Consider the following 22,153-nt stretch of genomic DNA (forward strand, 5'->3'; position numbering starts at 1 on the left):
AAATTGTTGGCTCTGAGGAACGCTTATTTCGCTGGGTGTGACGGTGCGCAGTGCACACCTCGTGTGGATAGAAGGGAACTAAAGCGAACTCATAAGTAGTTCTGTTATGCCATCTTCCACAAGTTATTTTGCTCACATGCTGGTTGTAACTACCAGCAAAACGTCCGTTCCCAAATGTAGGAGTCATGCCCTGGCTCGCCAGGAGAAGGCGGTAGGTACAGCAAGAATGTGGACTCCACATGCTTCGTCCGTGTGTGAGAGAGCGTTGCGCCCTTGCACGTATGTGTTTTCTCCGGGTGCTCCAGTTTCCTCACACATTAATTGGCTGAACAGATCTTAATATGTAGAGGACCGCAGAGCTTTGGGCAATTGTTGGCGCCGGCTGCTTTCCTGCTCATCTGGGGTTCTTCCTTATAAGCTGGCTGGCAGCTGTCAGGGCAAAACATGTTTGCATGTTTGCTCGTAGTTGTTTTCTCTCTGGATTGTCTCCAAGTTTTGGGGAACCGTTCGATCACTTTGGCCAGTTTTCAAGGCTGATGACTGTGAAGTCCCGAATAGCAACACAACTTAATACCACAGTTTCGTTCATACTGGATCAGCTTTAAGAGGGTTATAGTGTCTGCTCGTTACAGACGGTCGGACGGACAAGGCTCGTACATAAACGCTCTGCTGCTGTTGATTATCCAGACAATGATTCTACTTATGATGCATGATACTGCTGATGATGGTGGTGGCAATGGCAACGATGTTGCTCATGATGCTGTGGTGCTGGTAATGTCAATCATGATGTTGTTGCCTCTGCTGCTCCTGATGATGTAAGTTATGGTAATGAAAATTAACATAAAGTTGCTGATGATGATGCAAATTATGCTGCTGCGGATTCTGCCATTGATAATGATGGCGCTGAAGCAAATAATCCTGCTGCCGATGAAGAAAATGATACTGCTACTGCAGCGAATAATAATGATGATGCTGATGATGGTGCTGCTAATGATGATCATAGTGCTGATGATGATCATGGTGCTGATGATGATCATGGTGCTGATGGTGATCATGGTTGTGATGATGATCATGGTGCTGATGATGATCATAGTTCTGATGATGATGATCATAGTGCTCATGATGCTGATGATGATCATAGTGCTGATGATGATCATGGTGCTGATGATGATCATGGTGCTGATGATGATCATGGTGCTGATGATGATCATGGTGCTGATGATCATGGTGCTGATGAAGCTGCTGACGATGTTGACAAATCCTCCCACCCTGAGGATGGGGTTCATGTTTTTGTTTTTTGTTTGTTGCACCCGATTCAAGAGCCGAATGGCTCACAGGGCTAAACCAAATAAATGGAACTATGAACTAATAATGGGTTTGGGAACAGACGAGGTGCAGTAGCCGTGACGTCAGCGAGCGAGCGCCCCTCCCTCTCACCCCACCCCTACGGTGACGTCACCCCCCCGGCTGAGCTACTCCCCCTCAGCCTCCTGCCCAACCATCAACACTCGGACCGCGGCGGCTTCCTACGGGGAGGCTCCGGCAGCCTCAGCCCGCAGCGAGAATCGCAGCAGCACGGCACCGCGAGCTGAGTCGCCTCTTTCACCCGGGTTACGGTGGCCAGCGGTGGACGAGGGGGCGATCGGCGTGATTTGACGGTAAGGCCTGGCCAAGGATGACGACCTCGTTACGTTGCGCGGTAACCGCCATGGTTGTTGTTGTTGAGGCCTCGTCATTGGCTGTTGTTGTTCTTCTAGTATTAATACTGTTGTTATCGCTGTCGCTTCATTTATTTTTTTACCGTGAAATGTTAATTTTCTCGCAGCGGTCGAAAGCACTCAAATGGGGATTATGCGTTGGCAACGACCGCCACCTACTGGCATCAGACACAGTGCCCCCAGGTCAACACAAAAATACACTTGCAGGGTTATTCGCCCCACTGCTGGATGAATTTCTGGCCTCGTCTTCCCTGCCTTGCCTCACATCCACCCGCTTTCCTCGTCATTACTTCACCACGCTGGTCAGGGGCGAATTTTGGGATCGGTTCAGATGGGACCCGACACTGGTGGAGAGCCGTGGCGCCGGGTTTTGTTAAGAGGGTGCGCTAACAGCTGCACCACCGCTCCACCCGCCTCTTGAAAAAAAATAACACAATTTCTTATTTAATTACGAACGTGCGGTATTTTGTGTGTGTGTGTATATATTTAGTCAGGCCTATGTCTAGCGTGTAAGGCACACGTTTGAATATGAAATGTGTTAAGGCCTGTTTGCTGCTGCTGCTGTGTGTTCATTATTATGCTGATTGTTGTCGGTGTTGAATGTGAGGCAGTTCGAGCGACTTGGGGACGGTTATTAGTTTGTGTAACGGTGTTGTTGTACCGTAGTGATGATACAGAGGTGTAGTAAACACAGCATTTAAGGCTTGGAATTGCAATTAGTAAAAATATATCTACGGTCAATAAAGCGTAGTCTGACAACTTGATTAATGTGCGTCATGCTTAAACTATAAAACCATACATGAGCTTTTTTATTTTAACAGGTAAGGAAGGCTCACTGAGCGACACTATAGCTCTTTTTCACAAGCGACCTGACCAAAAATGATGGCTCAACGAAGTGGCTTATCACGTGGAAATGAATAGCAGCTAAATACTCTAAAACGCGTGATGTTGATTCTTAATGTGGAGGGAAAATCCGGAGGACCCGGAGAAAAATCCACGCGACCACGGCGTCAGAGGCACGCAAACTCCAAATATACAGCAGCAGCAGGCATCGTCAGGGTCGGGATAGAACCCGCGACCTCCTGCATCCACAGGCGAGGTAGTTAACATCTCCTAGACACCGTGATGATGAGAGAGAGAGACACGCAAACTCCAAATATACAGCAGCAGCAGGCATCGTCAGGGTCGGGATAGAACCCGCGACCTCCTGCATCCACAGGCGAGGTAGTTAACATATCCTAGACACCGTGATGATGAGAGAGAGAGACACGCAAACTTCAAATATACAGCAGCAGCAGGCATCGTCGTCAGGGTCGGGATAGAACCTGCGACCTCCTGCGTACCAGGCGAGGTAGTTAACATATTGCCACCGCGGCGCCACGGTTATCGATGTGGTCGACTGTGCACTGAGACACACCGAGTAACGCATGTATCAGAGAACATACGCAAGTTAGAAGATGCATATTGACTGGTGAGAAAACGAATCGAGCTGAGGCAGGACAGGTTGCTGAGTGATGACCGACGGGACTCACGGCTGAGTGACATCCAAGCGAAGGGAACGCGTTCGACAGGACGTCCGCCGATGAGATGGAGCTATGAAATGGATTGTTGTCCAGTAGTATTTGCGGATTGTGAGAGATGACAACACATTGCAGAGGCCGTCATCTAGCAGTGGAGGCAGATCATGGCTGACGGTGGTGGTGATATTGTTTACCGTGGCTAAAGTCAACAGTGCATTATAAAAAACACAACTGGCAAGTTATGAAACATTTCATAAATCTACAGGAGCTGCCAGGGACCAACGCACGGCAGTCTACTGTACTGAATGTTGCTCACACAATTGGAGTCATGTCCGAGTACGGTAATAGCATTATGGGCTTGGATAAATTAGGTGGGCAGGTATGGGTGTGTGGGTGTGTTGTGATGGCCCATGGCTTAAGCCACATAGCCATTGGCCATCACAACAATCGCCACATTTTGAGAATTGTATCGCTTTACTTGAGACCAACTTTCACCGCTCTTTGGTGTTCCTTGAATGGAGTACTGCATTGTTACAGCCTTTTGTCAATCCATTGTTGCATGAAAGCTTGCCCATGATTTGTCGTTCATTGGTTGTGTATGACCATACTTCATCAAGCTGGTCAGTGCAGGTTGGGCGAGAGGGTGCCCAAGATCGGGTCAGATTACACTTTCCCGCTGGTGTTAAGCACTGGCCAGGAATCGAACTCCGTTCACGAGGCTCATAGTGCAGTGAACGAACCATGGCACCACCACAGTGGAGCGTAATGAGGCAGTTAAGTGCATTAACATCAGTTATGTTTTTCCCATAAAATCAAAGGATATTTTAATATATTGACTCATTGGACTTACAGACTTTTACTAACCATCAGATTTTAAAATCAAAGTTTAGGAATGTTTTCAACAATCTGAGTCTCGTCAGCAAAGTCAGCTTTGTTAAACGAATGCTTTTGTTAGCTTTCGCTGGAAATTCCCTCCGTTTATTTTGCTGCTCGCATTGTTTTGAACTCCCTTCCCCCTCTAATGCTTGCTGTCGACTCCCTGTGACGCTCAGGACCACACCTCATCTCTACCTGTCACCGACTGCCGTTCCCTCTAACAAACACAGAGACCCATAGACTCGCGTAGAGACCTATGACTGACCGACTCTAAAAATATACATATGTACTGAATATGCCCTGTGTTTCTGTACTGTGTCTTAAGATGCGGTCACATTTAGTAGCTATATAAATCAATATTTTCTTGTGTTACTGCTTGTTTACCAGATGCTTGGCAAGTCTGACTGCTGATGAGACCCAGAAAATCGAAGTTGGTCGTGTAGAGTTGCTTCACCATTTGCTGATTATGCATTTTAATTCTCGGAGGGTAATAAGTTGTCTAAATTAGATTGCCATTGCAAGTAGACAAAGCCCGTATTACACAAACCTCTGGTTTTGTGAGTGGTGCAATCTAAGTGTTATGTCATTGAATCACGCGTACTTATTGTGCAATGTTGATTACGGTTCCATCAGACTGTTAATGGTGACGTCCCTATGTGATATGTGATGGCAGTAGTATATAGACATGCACACACCCCGCATCTAACGTGGCAGTGTGCTCTGTTTCCTGTACACGTGTACAAGTCTGCTCACAATTAGAGTATGTAATAATATCAGCGCCGTTATATACAGCATATCCTTGTCTATGCTGCATTTGTGTGGAGCGGTGGCACAGTGGTTTAGTGCAGGGACCCGAATTGATTCCCGGTCACAGCCAATATTGGTGCCGTATATCTGAACGGGTCCCAGCTAGGCCTTCCCAAGGTCCATTCAGCCTCGTACAGTCTGTAAACATCAGCATTGGAGAGACAGAGACGGCTGAGCATGGTGCTGACCTGCTGAAAAAATAGCTTTATAGCCCATTGGATTCCTCCAGTACAGAATAAATAAATGTTTTGATTATGATTATCCATAGGTGCTTGCTTGCAGCACTTGCCCCAAAAGTCTTGTAACCGTTATATGGGTGATCCTTGTCTCGTGTGTGTGTGTGTGCCAATGTGTTCTCACCTTGGTTCTCAAAGTCAACTCAAATAGTTTCGCGGCTGTTGCAGCAGCAGAAGGAAATTCATTGCATCATAATCGTCGTGATTAGTAGCAGCAACAGTAGCATTCTCGTTTTTTCATCATCATCATCATCAGCTGCATCATTAGCATTGGTAAGATTAGCAGCATCATCATCAGCAACCACAGTAGCAGTGAACAATGAACATATATGCTGAAAAGGCATATCACCATTTGTATAATTACCCTTGGCTGCAGCAGCAAGATCATCAGCAGCAGCAGAGGGGTTCACACTCTTTTCAACAGAACCATCACTGTTGACTTTTCCACACAGTGGTGATTATTTTATTATCCCGAAGTGGATGATGGGTTGAGTCAACTTGGACTGGGATTTGAACTCGGAACCCTTCTGATCTTGAGTCAAGCTGTCTCATCATAGCTGCCACTCGGCAGCATAATTGTCTCTTGTACAACATTATTAAATGTAATCAGGCTTCAGTGGGTTTATTGGATTTAGCTTCATAGTCTTATGAAAGCACGCGATTAACCCACACAACTTGATTATTATAGGCCTAAGTAAAAACTAAAACTTTTATTCGATTGTTCATCTTACCTTGACATTTTCTTTTGACGATTTTCAAATTTAACATTTGATGTCATGTGGATTCAGCCTCCCCTCAAATACCGCCAGATACAAAGGTTCATTATTCTAAGTTTCTAAACAAATACTTTCAACATTGTTGCCAGATTTGTTGAGTTACAAGCATAGACTGGGCTATACTTGTCCCACATTTCAGGTTTTTAGTGCGTCCATGAGAATTGTCATGACTCTCCGTGTGTCTTTTTGATATGAAAATAATCTGCTGTGCAATTATTTATGCATGCACAGTATATGAGGGGAATGGTGGCACAGTGATTAGCATGAACTATGTGAACCCTGCTACCAGAGTAAAATTTCTGGCCACGGATAAAGTAAGTGGAACTGGTACAGGACACCCCTCCCCTTCGCCTGACAGGGCTGGTGAAGTGTGATCTAACAAATCTCAAGATTGACTGTCATGGGGAGGCCATCATCGTAACGGTGGATTGACTAAGGGCCGTACATTAATAATATTATACATGTATATCTCGCACAATAAATATGACACTAGGTCATACCCTTTACGTATAGCCGGGGCTTCATTTTACTCATGAATATTTTCCGAGACACTCGTAGACTGGAGTATGTGGCACGTGGCTAGGAGTTACCACGCAGCCATAACGAGAGGTATACTGGATGTTTGTGTGGCAAGTGTGTATAAATATTTTCTTGTTTAGCAATCTAGACAGACCAGGCTGATAATAAACCCTGCATACAGTCCACAGTGCCGGCATATGTGTGCACATGTGCATCTAGTGAATGATAATGCCAGCCTATGTATGACTCACGCCACAGTCTTGGCCAAACTTTGTCTTAGTTGGTCCAACACATTACATTGGCTATAGCGATTGTTAAATCTGTATCGCGTTTCACCAGAGCAGTAAAAGTCACATTAAATACTCGTTACGAAGAGGTTGCATCATGTGTTTAACTCTGTGTGTTTAGTTGAATTGTTGGGAGTGGTGCAGTGGTTAGGGCACTGCACCATAAATCGGCCATCCCGAGTTCCATTCCCGGCCATGGTTGCCATCAGTGGTTTTTTTCTGAACCTAATCTGGGCCTCTTCTAATTTCACTCAGTTTAAATGAGTACCCAGTGTCGTGTGGAAAGCACAGCATTGGGGGACAAAGGCATGGCCCTGGCCACATCACACCACCGTCTCACATGCGAGGTGCTCGCTAATTGCAGTTGCCCCAACAGCCTGTGTGAGCTACATGTGGAACATTTTGTCCCTATATGTCGTTGCGTTGTGGACATGAGACGGTTTGCAGTGGCAGGTGATGTGAGCTGGGGCACACGCAGACCTTAGTCATGGAGTGTCACCTGGATAAAGTCCACCGGAGCGTGCCGCCGCCCTTCCGCCGCTCGGCGTGGACAGGATTGCACTGGGCTGCTCTGCTGCTGTGCACCCTCAGCCTCCTGATCTTGCCAGGTAATGCGCACTCGCATGCAACCGGAGTTGTCGCGGTTGTTGTTGTCAGCCTTTGCCCGGCGGTGGGAAGTATTCTATTATTTTTCTGCTATTCTTTCCTGTCCCCATTTGCTCCAATCCAGCAGTGGCCTCCAAACTCTGTGATTTCATATTGCGTACTACTGTCTCTTCCGCTGTCTTCCCCCGCTTTTTTTTTGCCTTGGATTTTCACTCGGTGGTCAAATAGCCTCTCGTCTCTCATAATTTGCTCTCACGATGTGGCCTGCCCCGATTCCGCCTGATTAATTTTGCTCGTTGAAAGTAGGGGTGGCATTTTCAGTCATCCAAGCCTGGTGATCTGGTGCTTTGGAGGCAAGTGTTTGTGGATTATGGACAAATTTCTGAAACTCCCACAACCCTCTTATGTTGGAAGGTGGCCAAGAGACAGCAGTCGATCGATTAATTATTGAATTTATGTGTGCATGGCTTGGAGTGTTGTTCGCTCGTGTTTGGTGGGTTTTTGCCCGCCGCTGGATTCCTCCCCATACGCACAATACATATAAAAATTTAACTTGCGCAAACATCCCAATGCAGAACCCTCAGAAATATGACCCTCGAGACTCCATGAGACTTTCCTGTAAAAATGGAAATATAATATTTTTTATTACAATTAAACTTTTCTCAACTGTCCTATTCCTACCACGTATAATTTCTTGGTTGTGCTATGTAGCGCTCCGATGTGTTTTCGGGTTGTTCCGCGTCTTGTTCGGCACGATGTCCGACGTTTCGCTCCTCGTGCAGGGAGCTTCTTCAGGAACTGAAGAAATTCCCAGCACGTGAAAGTGGTGGCAAATTCGTGCTTTGGTCATGGATGTTTTCATTATAACAATGCATCCTATTATCATCATGTACATATGTTGAACTTCTTTTGCACCGTACTTGACCAACCGTGCTCATCATCGATCATCGCTATTGTCTCATCACAGCAGCTCAAGACACCCACTTGGCCAATTTATCTCGGAGGCGGCAATGGGCGTGGCATTTCCCATTGTTTTGGGTTTTAGTATTTTTTGCACCCGCGGTCATGGCGCTGAAGGGTAAACTCACGATAAGCAGGAGTCGAAACATTTGGCTGTGGGTCATCTGGCTGCTCTGGGATCTGGAGGGAAGCAGTTTTACTTACCACGCTGATAACGAATTAATCAGCAATTGCAATGGCATTTGGCTCGGTTTTCGCAGAACTTCGAGAAAAAGCTACGTTTCGTGAGAACGCGCTGTTGGGAGATGGGGTTTTGTTGCAGTCTGCACGTTTTGCTCCTTTACAGTGTTTCCAGAAACTAACTCTCAACACATCAGTCAATAACGCCGTGGCCTTAAAATGAACAATAAAAACAGCTGACATTTCGGGCAAAGCCCCTTCATACATATAGAGGCCAGAGAGACAGAGTGGATAGGAGATGGAGACTGCACTTTATACCATAGGCTGCAGTCTCCAACTCTTATCCACTTAAAAACACCGTGTGGCCTCTCCCTTATCTTATTTTACGTGCAATGAAGAAAGGCCATTGCCCAGAATGTTACCTATTATATATATTTTTATTTTAAGGCCACTGTTTTTGACGAATGTGTTGATCTTTTTTTTGTTAATTCTGCTTGAGCAACCACTGCCTATGGCTTGTAATAACTACTCTCCTTGGCCATGCGATGGCTGGTCAAAACATTTAATCCAATAATCTGTGTTTTTTGGGCTCCTATTTTCCCATCTCTTTTGTACGGTACTGTTTGCCCCATAAGCCCTAAACATCAAATGTGTATATAATTGGCATATCATTTGCATACATTGCAGATAAATGATTCTCATACAGATTATTTGATTTGGGTGTGCTAATGCTCGTCGTATGGAGAACGAAGCGTGGAGTGAGTGAGCGATGGTGAAGCCCATCACCCCCACGGTGGCTCATGGCCTGGAGTTTAGTAATACCACATTGCCCAAAGGCCAGAGGAGACTACTCCACTCCACTCCACATGAGGCAGTAAATCTTTAGCGCTGCCGGTTTATGTTTGTGATCGACAGACATGGAATGATGGGTAAATTACGATACAAGCACCCAATCATCCCGTGTTCTCAATTCAAGAAACACGAACTCTTTATCGATTACACCTTCAGTGGTGCTAGTTTGTTGCTGGCCGCTTGGTATATTGGGCCTTTGGGCCTACTGTGCTTAGCAATTGCATTTATTAAAACATTTTTTATGACCACTGCGCTTTGGAAGGGCCATCCCGGATAGACACACACCCTGCGAAAGCATTTTTCATAAAGTGCTTTCTTACGAAGGAAAAAAAAATCAGCGGTATGCAATGTACACAAATTACCTGCAAATTGAGTATGAATGTTGAAATTCAGGCTAATGGTGTGGACACAATCATACAAATGAGACGAAAACTCCAAGCAATACAAAGGAGATGGTGAAAACGAGATGAGAACATTTACATCTTTATACGAATGGCCCCTCTGAATTGTGACAAATCATCACTTTGCTGAGTGTGGGTTGTCAATCATTTCATGCATAGAAGTAACCTTTTTAAATGAGTCACCTAATTGTTTAATTTTGTTTATTTATTTTAATGTTTGATCTGTGCGAGTGAAATATTTGATCTGTGCACTAGATTAATGCACGCACACGTGATGAACAGGATGCCTTGAAAACTGTTGACCGCACATTTGGTTTTATTGGCAGAAAGGTGGCTGTGGTATGCCGCCAAATCCAGTCTTGCCGGTCCGACCGGCAGCTAAAAAAACCAGTTTAATATTTTCGCAGTAGATCAAGACAAACATACTCCATTAGCTCCAAGGGTGCTCTCCAGATGACAGCGTTGCTTCCACACTCTGTGTAAACGTGTTTGCCACAGGACAGAAGTGGCCCTCAAGGGTGAAACGAGCGGCCCTTCTGAGATTCCCTTCACAGCCACCCCCGGGGGGTTTAAGTGAGGGCGGTGACAGGGTCCAGCGGGAGCGCGTCCACCGCTTATTGCACAGGTTCACGGTTTGAATCTTGCAGCCGGCCTGGTTGTTACTGCGGTTGTGTTAGTAACTATAAAGATACGTACCGTCCGCTTCGCAGCGGAGGTTATAGATCTGCGTGACTTAATTCGGGAGAGTGGTGACTTTTGTTTGCCAGCGCCACCGTCCAATTGCTTTTCCCCAAATATGAAAAATTACACCGCGTATTGCTCAATTGGAGACCACGTAGCGGCAATGTGTTCCCCCTTCTGCGGCAATTTGGCAGGACCCTCCTGAAAAATGGTAACGAGACTCGGCAAGGCCCTCCTGGTTTAAGCAAAGAGAATAATGGTTGCGATTAAGCAAGGTACATGGTTGCGATTAAGCTAGGGCCTTATCTTCCTTTGAATTTGTGACCATCAGATTGTTCGTAAAATGTTATTTTGTCAATCCACTGCTGGATGTTGGGCCTCCTCATGCCGTGTGGGTTGTTAGACCACACTTCATTCTGAAGAAGTGTGGGGTTGGTGACGTCGGGGAGCATAGAAAGAGCAGTACGACAATGCACTGTTATCACCACAAAATGATATTTAAAAATGTTTAGAGTACTCAGCAAGGTCACAAGGAGTCTCATTATACTGCATTGGATTATTTGGCTGATTTGCTGAATTAGTATTTTTTAAACTATTCTGCGAGCAATGTCGCCAATTAGCTTTTTGGTAAGAAAAATAATATTGTGGTGAATACATCACCCTGTCTGGCAAACAGAGATTAGAACAACTTGAGGCTGAACACTTTCGGTGTGTGTGTGTTGTCTGGATGGGTATCAAAGCACTGTTTGCCTCATGATAACAAGAGCCTCTTTACAATAAAATAAACTTTGATTTAAAGCTTTCGTGACTGCAGGGATTCATATTCTTGAATCCCTGCAGTCACGAAAGCTTATATTTATATAAAATATAAATATAATATTATTATTTTATTGTTTCCCTTCTACGTGACTTTACTGAAAGAACCAAGAATAATATAATAAGCGTAATTGTTTTAAGCACGTCTAGTCCGTGATTAAGTGCCTGTTGTGCCAAGGCCGTGCTAAGATCATGCCCATGTCTGTATGGAGTATAACGTCGCTACTCTCGAGTCGTGATGCAAGCCACCCGCAGCGTGTTTGTTGCGTTTGTTGCGTTTTGGCGACGTGTACAGTATTGCCACGTGAAAACGTACTGCCCCAGAGCAAATCGTCAGCTTTTTTTGATACCCACAGTGGCGAGATGTTAACTGCCTCGCCTGGTATACAGAATGTTGTGGTTTTTATCCCGACCCTGATGCCTGTTTATTTGGAGTTTTTGCATGTCTATCTGCCCGTGGTCACGTGGATTTTTCTCCGGGTCCTCCGGTTTTTCCTTCAACATTTAGAAACATGCGTTTAGAGTTTTTGGCTGCTATAAATCTACACGTGATAAGCCACTTCGTTGAGCTATCATTTATGGTCAAGTCGCTTCTGAACAAGGAGCTGTCCAGCTCAGTGGGCCTTACCTGGTAAAATGAAAATAGATAGGACAGATGTTTTTTCTTGACTTTGTCACTCGGAGTTACCGTTTCAACTCTCCGTGTAGTTTATATGAAATGCATATTCAAAAGGTGTTGAGGCAAATAAGTTTCCAAGTGTATACATAAAACAAACATTCTTATTTGTTCTGGTTTGTCCTAAAGGTTGCTTATGACCAAACCAGATCTCGGGGCTGAGTCCAGAAATATTTTTGGATAGGCGACCACCATGCAATAGACAAGGCGGTAACAGGCTGTTGTGAGGCGACTTTTCCACGTTTTTTACTCATCTAATATAACTGTTGGTTTTTATTAACGCTTTCAACAACCAAGGTTGAAAGAGTTGACGCGTTAGCTCTGCCTGCCCGCCCGTCTGTCCATCCGTGCATAGCGGGGGTGGAAGGGAGAGTGTTACTCTCATTAAGATGATCCAACATGAACCAAACTTTAATTCAAAGTTGTTTGGCTGTTAGGGACCTATCCCCATTGAAATCCGGCGAAATTACTCAAACTGCTGCTCACAAATATGGGGGTGCAAAGAAAATCATAAAGACTTCACAAGTATGCAAAAATTTTTTTGTCACAGGTAACAGCAACCTATCGGCTTCCATTATGCTCATCAAATACGTTTGAGGCAAGTGTTACGTCTATGTATATGAATGAGGTTTCCCGACCTGTTTTGTAATCTTAGGCTGCGTGGGTGGCGTTGCTTTCGTAGGTCTCCTGACAGGCATCCCGGGCCAGCAACATTGCTCGTGCAACAGGGGAGGCTCGCGGTTGAGCCTCCATTAATTATTCATGCTCTATGGGAAATATATATCTGATGTCATATTTGGATTCAGCACGCTTCAAAACGTTCACATGCAAACTCTCATAGCCGCCGGGGGTTCACAAACATTTGTGTTAAAGTTACTTGTGGGATACATACGCTGAGACAGCAATGTAGCACCATCTACCCTGCGGCGTCAACCCCTGGCAAAGCCCCCAACCGAGCCCCTTTCCTCGGGGTCCCTGCTGGCAAAATGCCCGAGAGTCCCCTTCCTAGGGCGATTGTTCATGTCCGCATACTCCTTTAAGTAAGAATAAAAAATGCGACGGAATAGCGTGAAATAAAAGTCGTAACGGTAATATCGTCCTGACGTTGCAGCATCGTGCGAGCTGTTACAATTTTGTATTACCACGTGCCGTAGATATCTGGCAGTACGAATGTACGAAGATAGCTTGGCCTTGTGGAGTGTTTAGGTTGGCGGTGAACGGAGAATCTCAGTGCTGATGGAACTCATCGACTGTCCTCGCGCTGCCGTGTCAGCCGCAGCCTGCTTCGGGCCGGGGTGACCCGCGTGCTATTGTGGCTGCCGTTGCGTTTGTTATGTTTCATTGACCCTCGTCGAGATTGGCTTCATGCTTAAAGTTCACCGCTCGGCTTCTGACAAATGTCATTGGCCACGTCTGCGTCACGGCCGACTGGGGCGACACGACGTGGCAGGTGACGCTCCAGCCCGGGCTAGGCCGAGAGAAGGATCGTGCGACACCGCCAGGCCACTGTGAGAGCACGACTTCTCCGGCGCGGTGTGAACCGGCTTCTCCAGTGCAACGGCGGCGTTGTTGGAGTCAGCCTGGTTCCCTAGGGGCATGCCTGATGATGTCCTAAGTTGACGTGTAGATTATTTTGCTGCTATAAATTTCCATGTGATGAGCCACTCTGTCATTTGTGGCCAGGTCGCTTATGAAAAGTAAGTTAACACCTCAGTGGGCTTTGCATGGTAGGATGGGGATGGTTTAGTTTTATTTGTGTATTTTTGGGTGATTTGTTTTCTTTTCCTGTACTTTGCACTGCTATCTTGTTTTTGTATTGTTTGTTGTTGTAACGTTCCTACCCATCCCTACTGCACATCTGTGAAAAAGAGCTTTATAGCTCATCGGATTCCTCCAGGCATAAATAAATATTCTGATTCTGGTGCCCCCCACGGATGATGTTGCGGTTGGGTGGATGGAACATTTTCCTGTGCCGCACCGACAATTTGGAACGCACCAGTCTGTATGTAACAGGAGACGCAACAAAAAAATAACCATGTGGCTCTTATAGATGTCTGCCTAATCTCTTATATTAGAACAATAATTTAATTTTGTAAAGCGTCCAAATGCAATTGCATCCTGGGACGTTTTACAAGAATGGGGGTGAGGGGGTGTCCGGGGTTGGGGGGAGGGTTGGAGAGAGAGAGAGAGAACAACATCGCAGCACAGCCCAGAATGAAGCAACCAAGGTCCAGAAACAACAACAACGACGAGTCCCAGGGGCAGCCCGGGCAGCTAGGGGAGCACTAACGAGCATTCGGGCATCATCAGGGCAGCCGACGCACTTAACAAGCTCTAGGGACAGCCAGGGCAGCACTTACAGCTGCCATTGCACTACTCCCCACCCCCCGGGGTGGTGATTAAATTCAAGAATCGCTTCTTTGTTTGGCATTGTGGGGAATGCAGCACCTCTATTGGCTACAGAGGTCACGAGAGCCAATGGCCACAATGGACCCTAATATGCATGATTCGATGCATTTATTACAAGCGTAAGAATCGACGTTAATTGATTAATCAGTGAAGTATTATGTGCTTACTGGTTATTAAATACCGCATGAATAAATCACGTTACATTTGGCGTCTCACTTAATTTAGCTGACTCCAGCTCCGAGAATCAGGAGTTTGGGTTTGATTTATACACAACACTCCTCGCAGGGCATATAAACGGCGTGTCACCTAGCATGGATGTGATGTGACCTTCCATGACCATTTCCTTACATGAGGTGGTCTATTGCTCACTGCAAGAGTACCACAACCAGAAAGTATTAAATGTATTGGGGGTTGGCGTTGGGGGGGATTGAGGGGGGGGGGGCAGTGGCAGAGTGGTGGTTAGCGCACCGCACTACGAATCCAGTGCCCAGAATTCAATACCCGACCGTGGCTAACATCGAAAGATATTTGAACTGGTCCTGGGTTCCCTCTTTCCTGACCCACACTGACCTGTGTGGTGTCGTCTGATCAAACAAACCCTTTGACCGAACGGCTGAAAAAAAACTGTCGTTTGCCTTCCCACGTTTCCCTGCCCACCGCCGCAAGGCATTTGCGTTGAAGAGTGCAACTACCACGACACGGTGTCGCACGTGGTCCTGGCCAACGTCTCCGACAACGTGACCCCCGTCAACGACCTGCCACCCGTCACCAACGGCTCGCTGTGGGACGCCTGCCTGCACGCCTGCTGCCTGCGGCCCACCTGCAACCTGGCGTGGCTCTACAGGAACCGCTGCTACGCCGTGAGCTGCCGGGTGCACGGGGACTGCATCTTCCAGGGGGAGAAATTGGAGCAGACTTCCATGGCCGTTGTCGAGCGATTGGCGGGACCAGTTAACGCGACGGATCGAGCCGACTCAGGGGCGCCGGTGACGGAGGCTCGATGGTCTGCGTCCACTCGTGCCCACACGGGAAAGGTGATGGGCCGGAAGGGCGTGCCCGAAGCGGAGCCGGCAGTGAATGGCACCAGCTCCCTGCCGGAGTTGGTCGCCACCTCGGAGCTGGAGTACATCCAGCAGTTGATGGGGCCTGCGACGTCCACGACCGGAGCAGCGCAGAGTGTGGTCACGGAACCGCTGAGTAGCCCGGAGCAGCGGCAGACGACGCCAGCGCTGTTTGGAGCTATGAATACGGCCCAGGTACCGCGACGATGACGACGATAATGAAACTATAGACTAAAAAAACTCAACTATTTTTTATTTTACCAGGTAAGGCCCACTTGAGCTATTTTTTTAGAAGTGACATGGCCACAAATGATAGCTCAGCAAAGTGGCTTTTCTAGTGGAAATTTATAGCAGCCAAATGATCTTAACGTGTGTTGATTCTAAATGTGAAGGGAAAAACTGGAGGACCCAGAGAAAAATACACACGACCATAGCAAGAACATGCAAACTCCAAATATACACGAGTCAGGGTTGGCATCGAACCCACGAGCTCCTGTATACCTGGCGAGGCAATTAACATCTCGCCTTCACGGTGCCCCTGATGATACAGGCGTGGCCCGAAAGTTAGCTTCTTGAGAAATAATTATGATGGGTAGCTCTCCACCGTGTTGCAGCGCATGTGGATCGCTCGTCGTGCTGGGATTCCCAAAGCTTTGAGACACAAACCAAAGCAAAAGGAACTGCATTTGCCCTGCGTCTAGCCGTCGGCTTCCGCACTGCTAGTTACATGCTGGCAAGGATGAATGCACGATTTTTCTCATTAATGTTTGACAACTCAATGGAGACGTCTCCCATCCCACAGCCTCTCGACGAGGACCTGGAGGGTTACGTCAGGACGCTCCTCAGCCAAGACCAACTGAATGGCAACAGTCTTACCACCGGCAAAGCCCTCTTGGCCTCCTCCACGAGCCCGGTATGTGACATAAGCCAACCTTAACTGCACCGATCTCTCATCTTGTAACGTTAAATTGATTCATCGACTTAAAATTGTTTCATATTCTTGGTTCTTTCGGTAAAGTCACGTAGAAGGGAAACAATAAAATAATAAAAATATTAAACTATTTTTTTTCTTTTATTGTTTCCCTTCTAAGTAAAAGGGAACCATAAAAATAATAAAAATATAAAACTATTTTTATTATTTTATTGTTTCCCTTCTACATGACTTTACCGAAAGAACCAAGAATATGAATCCCAGCAGTCACGAAAGCTTTAAATAAAAAATTAAAATTGTTTCTCGCTTTCACGTAACATGCGTAAAATTGTGTGTCGACATCTTCATCATCATCCATGATCAATCCACTGCCAGATGAAGGCCCTCCCCAAGCCATCGCCAACTCTCGCTTTGCAACAGTCATGCATGTTGGAGACTACTCTGTTTGCAATGGCAATTATTTACCCAAGAAAGCCACGAGAATGATTTTGGGAGGGTCCTGCTGTATTGTGATCTTGAACCAATTCCACCAATGAGTGTTTGGCTTCACGTGGGAGGAAACCGGAGGACCCAGAGAAAACTCCACCACCACACTTAAGAAGGACAAAAATATTGAGACATAAGTGATTGAGTTAAGAAAGCTGTAGCCAATCGATGATAATTTGATGAAAGTGAGATGCACAAGCGGGAGGCCTGTAGACGAGAGATACACATTTTCCCGTGATGTCATAACATCACGTGGCCGATTTTAGAATGTGGCCCACTGGGAAATTCGGTTGAAGGTAAAGAAAATAAATGGATAGTTTCTGCGGTAGCTATGTGGAGTCTTGTCCTCTTTGTTAGATTAAGAGTAACAAGTTAGAGCTAGCCTATCCGATTGATTTGATCTCCCGATTAGCTGTCCAATTAATCGGATAGCTCTAAAATAGTTGGGGGGAAAAAAAAGTAGTAACTCTGTTCACGCGTGTGCCGCTGGACTGGAGGTGATGGGCCTGGCTTAGTGATGTCATCGGCGTTGTGAGCAGCGTCACGCGGCCCGTGGCTTGTATGGGGTTTCTCGCCTTGGGGATACAGAATGTCGGGGGCCGGCCGCCATGTTTAAAGGGGGCCCGTATTACCGACCACACGCAAAGCGGTCGATGGGAAATTTTTATCGAATCATTAATCGACTTATTCGACGAATTGTTCTGTCTCTCATACGAATGCTGCCACTTGCCAGCCGTCCCCTCGGAACCCCACTGAGAAACGGAAGCCGGCAGGGGATTCCTCGTCGCACGGTGCCGACACTACACAGAAAGGAGACAGATTGGCCGGTGCGACTGGGCAGCTTCCAGCCCTGCCACTCTCCTCGAGGAACACCTCGGAGACGTGGAGCAGCGCCAGTCCGCCATCCAACGCCAGCTGGCCTCCCACCACCGCCACCGCCACCACGCCAATGCCCATGAGCACTTCATCGACGACGAAGCCGGGTATTTTTTGTTTTTACACAGTTAACTGAGCGCAGGTCCAGAGGGCTTAAACGTCATGAGATTATAAAAAAATGGCACTATCAATGTGTTAATAGATGAGAGTCCAAATCGTTCCTTGACTTGAGCAAGGTTGTTATCAGAACTTGGGAAAAGACACGGTGATGATGGGAGGGAATTCCAAAGTGGAGCAGTGCAAGGAATGAAGCAGAAAGAGAAGTGTGGTGATGTTCAGTATGGTGATTGAAAACAGTGTGGATGAGAGGAAACTGTGAACGAGTAAGGGGATCGGTAAGTGATTGAGTAAGTAGATGAGTGAGCTAGTGAATTGAGTGAGTGGGTAGGTGGATGGGTGAGTGAGTGAGTGGGTGTGTAGGTTAATAGGTGAATGAGTGAGTAATTGAATAAGTAGGTTAGTGAACAAGTGAGTTGAACGGGTTGAGTGAGTGTGTGTAAGGGTAGGTATGTGTGTGTGGGTGAGTGAGTGAGCGAGCGTCCCTCGCCGGTGCACATGTGCCTACAGTGAAGGCGCTGGTCGTGTCGGCTGGCGGCAGCGTGGAAGTGACGCTCCCCAAGGACGAGGTGGAGCTCAACGCGGTGGCGAGCCCGGAGCCACCGGCAGGTGGGACTCGCGAGCGACACCATGCACACGCACGCAGATACGCACACACGCACGCATATACACACACGCACATACACACACGCACGCACATACACACACGCACGCACATACACACACACACGCATTCATATTCATAACACAGTTGCTGAGCACAGGCCAAAAACGTCAAGCGGCCAGAAACAAACAACACAATATAAGTTGTTAATTTGATGCGAGCTAACACTTTCCTTGAATTGAGCAAGGTTATTTGTTGTAAGAGCTTGGAGCAAATAGACGATAATGATGATGATGGGAGGGAATCCAAAATGGAGCAGTGGGAGGGAAAAAGCAGAAAGTCAAGTGCTGTGACCTGCAGTGTGGCGAGTGGGTGTGTTGCTGTGACCTGCAGTGTGGCGAGTGGGTGTGTTGCTGTGGTCTGCAGTGTGGTGAGTTGGTGTGTTGCTGTGACCTGCAGTGTGGTGAGTTGGTGTGTTGCTGTGATGCTGTGACCTGCAGTGTGGCGAGTGGGTGTGTTGCTGTGACCTGCAGTGTGGCGAGTGGGTGTGTTGCTGTGACCTGCAGTGTGGTGAGTTGGTGTGTTGCTGTGACCTGCAGAGTGGTGAGTGGGTGTGTTGCTGTGACCTGCATTGTGGTGAGTGGGTGTGTTGCTGTGACCTGCATTGTGGTGAGTGGGTGTGTTGCTGTGACCTGCAGAGTGGCAAGTGAGTGTGTTGCTGTGACCTGCATTGTGGCGAGTGAGTGTGTTGCTGTGGTCTGCAGTGTGGTGAGTTGGTGTGTTGCTGTGACCTGCAGTGTGGCGAGTGGGTGTGTTGCTGTGACCTGCAGTGTGGTGAGTGGGTGTGTTGCTGTGATCTGCAGTGTGGTGAGTGGGTGTGTTGCTGTGACCTGCAGTGTGGTGAGTGGGTGTGTTGCTGTGACCTGCAGAGTGGCAAGTGAGTGTGTTGCTGTGACCTGCAGTGTGGTGAGTGGGTGTGTTGCTGTTACCTGCAGAGTGGCAAGTGGGTGTGTTGCTGTGACCTGCATTGTGGCGAGTGAGTGTGTTGCTGTGACCTGCAGAGTGGCAAGTGGGTGTGTTGCTGTGACCTGCAGTTTGGTGAGTGGGTGTGTTGCTGTGATCTGCAGTGTGGTGAGTGGGTGTGTTGCTGTGACCTGCAGTGTGGCGAGTTGGTGTGTTGCTGTGGTCTGCAGTGTGGTGAGTTGGTGTGTTGCTGTGACCTGCATTGTGGTGAGTGGGTGTGTTACTGTGACCTGCAGTGTGGTGAGTGGGTGTGTTGCTGTGACCTGCAGAGTGGCAAGTGAGTGTGTTGCTGTGACCTGCAGTGTGGTGAGTGGGTGTGTTGCTGTGAGCTGCAGTGTGGCGAGTGGGTGTGTTGCTGTGGTCTGCAGTGTGGTAAGTGGGTGTGTTGCTGTGGTCTGCAGTGTGGTGAGTGGGTTGCTGTGACCTGCAGAGTGGCAAGTGGGTGTGTTGCTGTGACTTGCAGTGTGGTGAGTGTGTGTGTTGCTGTGGTTTGCAGTGTGGTGAGTGGGTGTGTTGCTGTGGTCTGCAGTGTGGTGAGTAGGAGTGTTGCTGTGACCTGCAGTGTGGTGAGTGGGTGTGTTGCTGTGACCTGCATTGTGGTGAGTGAGTGTGTTGGTGGGTCTGCAGTGTGGTGAGTGAGTGTGTTGGTGGGTCTGCAGTGTGGTGAGTGGCTGTGTTGTTGCGACCTGCAGTGTTGGTGAGAATGGTTGTTGAATACGGTATAGATAAGATGACACAGTCGGTCTGGTAGACCGGCACCTCAGTGTGGGTGGAGGATGTGCCACGTTCTGTATTTTGTCACTGGGACATGATCAGCACGTAGAACTGTGCGACCATATGTCAAGCTCTCTGTGGTTAGACGAGCGATCCCTTGTCAACACTGACGACACTGCTGTGCCTGCGACAATGCGACGTGGTGCAGGCGAGACCTACCAGTACGAGTGGATGCTCATCAGCCACCCAGAGGACTACCAGGGCGCCATCGAGGATAAGCACCCGCAAACCCTCAAGCTGTCCAAGGTAACGTATGTACTGTATATTTAACTTCTTCCGCACCATACGTAGCCAACCGTGCTCATTGGAGGTGCAGGAAAACGACCAAGAGCATGGCGGAGTGCTTTTGTAAATGTGTATTTGATGATGAAAATGAGCATAGCAATATGCCTTCCCAAAATGAGACGGAAATGAAAATGTATTTCGACACAATATAATTTACAGGTTTACTTGTGAGTATTTTTGGAGAACTTACTGGTGAGCTGACATAATAATTGCCGTGTTGCTAAACGCTCATACACGTTGCTGTGTAGGGTGGTGGAGGGTCTTACGGCATACACTTGGACAGCTGGTTAGGTGGCCTAAACCAGAAATGTGTTGTGAATGTGAATGCATTCATTTAAGGAGCTTTTGAAGGGAACTGCGAACCGGCTGCCTGTGTTCCCGAGCGATCAACGCACGCTACAATGTGTGCCTCTGGGTGTGAGTTTTCACTACTGATGAATGAAGGCTCCCTTAATGGACTTACCCGGCAGCTTGTTTTCTGCTCCAATAGTCACACAAGGCCTGCCTTGTGAATGTGGACTTTGCACCGCACGCTCAGAGGTTGCCTTGGCCTGTGGAGAACAGCGTCACCTCTGGCTTATGCGAGTGGGATACGCTTTGATTGTGATGTTAGTTGTGGCCATTACTCAGAGAAGAGTTTGTACTTGGGAGGAGCGGTGATAGCGGTGCTTGGCACACTGTGCTATGAACCTGTGACCTCGGTTTAATTTCCAGCCATGACCAACGTCAGAGACAGGTGATTATCAGCGCTGAGCCTCCCATAAGCCCACTCAGCCTTAACTGAATAACTGGAGCAGCGTTTAAACATCAGCATTCGGGAGACAAAGGCGGACGGGTGTGATGTGGCCACATCACCCCTTGATGTGCCCTGCCAGTCCTTATGAGGCACTCGCTTAGCAATGCTTGCCCCCAACAGTGCGTTAAGGACTACACGGGGGTACTTTTGATCCTTGTGTGCCCAGCTGTCTGCAGGGCTCTACATGTACAAGGTGGCGGTGATCGGGAAGAACGCCTACGGAGAGGGCTTCATAAACGTGACGGTGAAGCCGGGTAAGTGCACGTAGTCCCGCCGTCTTGTGGAACGATTGCACCGAACGCGTTGTGGCACTGCCGATTACATTCACACCACGAGCCGGCGCTGACATAGCACCGCTGACGCTGCAAAGGGAACGCCGCCAAGATCTTGGATTCGAATCCAGCAAGCTTCCTGTGATTAAACCACTGATTGGTGGTGGCGGCGGCATTCCCCTCCCACCATAGAAGACTGGCTCATTGGGCATCCGCGTGGAAACAATTATATGCTCCCCCCTGCCACTTAACAACCATCGCTTTACTCCAACTATAACTCTGCTCCTCAATGCCAAATTCGTAACAATATAACTTTCCTGAGAGTGAAAACCAGAATGAGCACACTCGCTCAGACGCATAGCTGCTTCAGCATGGAATCATGTCCCGTATACACTAATATATGCCGCCAAACTCAGCTTAGGTAAATCTCCCAAACACACTTGCACAACATCTTCAACTGTTACAGCACGGTTTATATGGACTGATGGTGTGCACTGTTTATATTCAGGGTGTGTCGTTTAACAGTGCACCCAAGTAACGTTTTTTTCAAAATAGCTGGGTACACTTTTAAAAGACACAACCTGTATTTACATATATATTTCTCTGTT

At 47.5% G+C, this 22,153-nt stretch overlaps 1 protein-coding gene across 4 annotated transcripts in view; it reads left to right on the forward strand.

Moving 5' to 3' along the window:
- The first annotated feature begins 1,442 nt into the window (after nucleotides 1-1,442).
- The window catches only part of LOC116945159 (dyslexia-associated protein KIAA0319-like protein), a 44,594-nt gene continuing 23,883 nt past the window's right edge, over nucleotides 1,443-22,153 (forward strand). For 3 of the 4 annotated variants that reach the window (XM_032959353.2, XM_032959356.2, XM_076068921.1), the window contains exons 1-8: nucleotides 1,443-1,658; nucleotides 7,187-7,347; nucleotides 14,987-15,576; nucleotides 16,184-16,294; nucleotides 17,532-17,781; nucleotides 18,302-18,400; nucleotides 20,341-20,438; nucleotides 21,440-21,527. In XM_032959353.2, the coding sequence (XP_032815244.1) occupies nucleotides 7,227-7,347; nucleotides 14,987-15,576; nucleotides 16,184-16,294; nucleotides 17,532-17,781; nucleotides 18,302-18,400; nucleotides 20,341-20,438; nucleotides 21,440-21,527 (1,357 nt within the window). In that variant the 5' untranslated portion in view covers nucleotides 1,443-1,658; nucleotides 7,187-7,226. Of the gene's footprint in view, nucleotides 1,659-7,175; nucleotides 7,348-14,986; nucleotides 15,577-16,183; nucleotides 16,295-17,531; nucleotides 17,782-18,301; nucleotides 18,401-20,340; nucleotides 20,439-21,439; nucleotides 21,528-22,153 lie in introns of all 4 variants that reach the window. The other variant, XM_032959355.2, reaches the window with a different exon arrangement.

Source organism: Petromyzon marinus, chromosome 23 (assembly GCF_048934315.1).
Source record: "Petromyzon marinus isolate PM22_M1 ecotype Great Lakes invasive population chromosome 23, UKy_Petmar_22M1.pri1.0, whole genome shotgun sequence".
Lineage (NCBI taxonomy): Eukaryota > Metazoa > Chordata > Hyperoartia > Petromyzontiformes > Petromyzontidae > Petromyzon > Petromyzon marinus.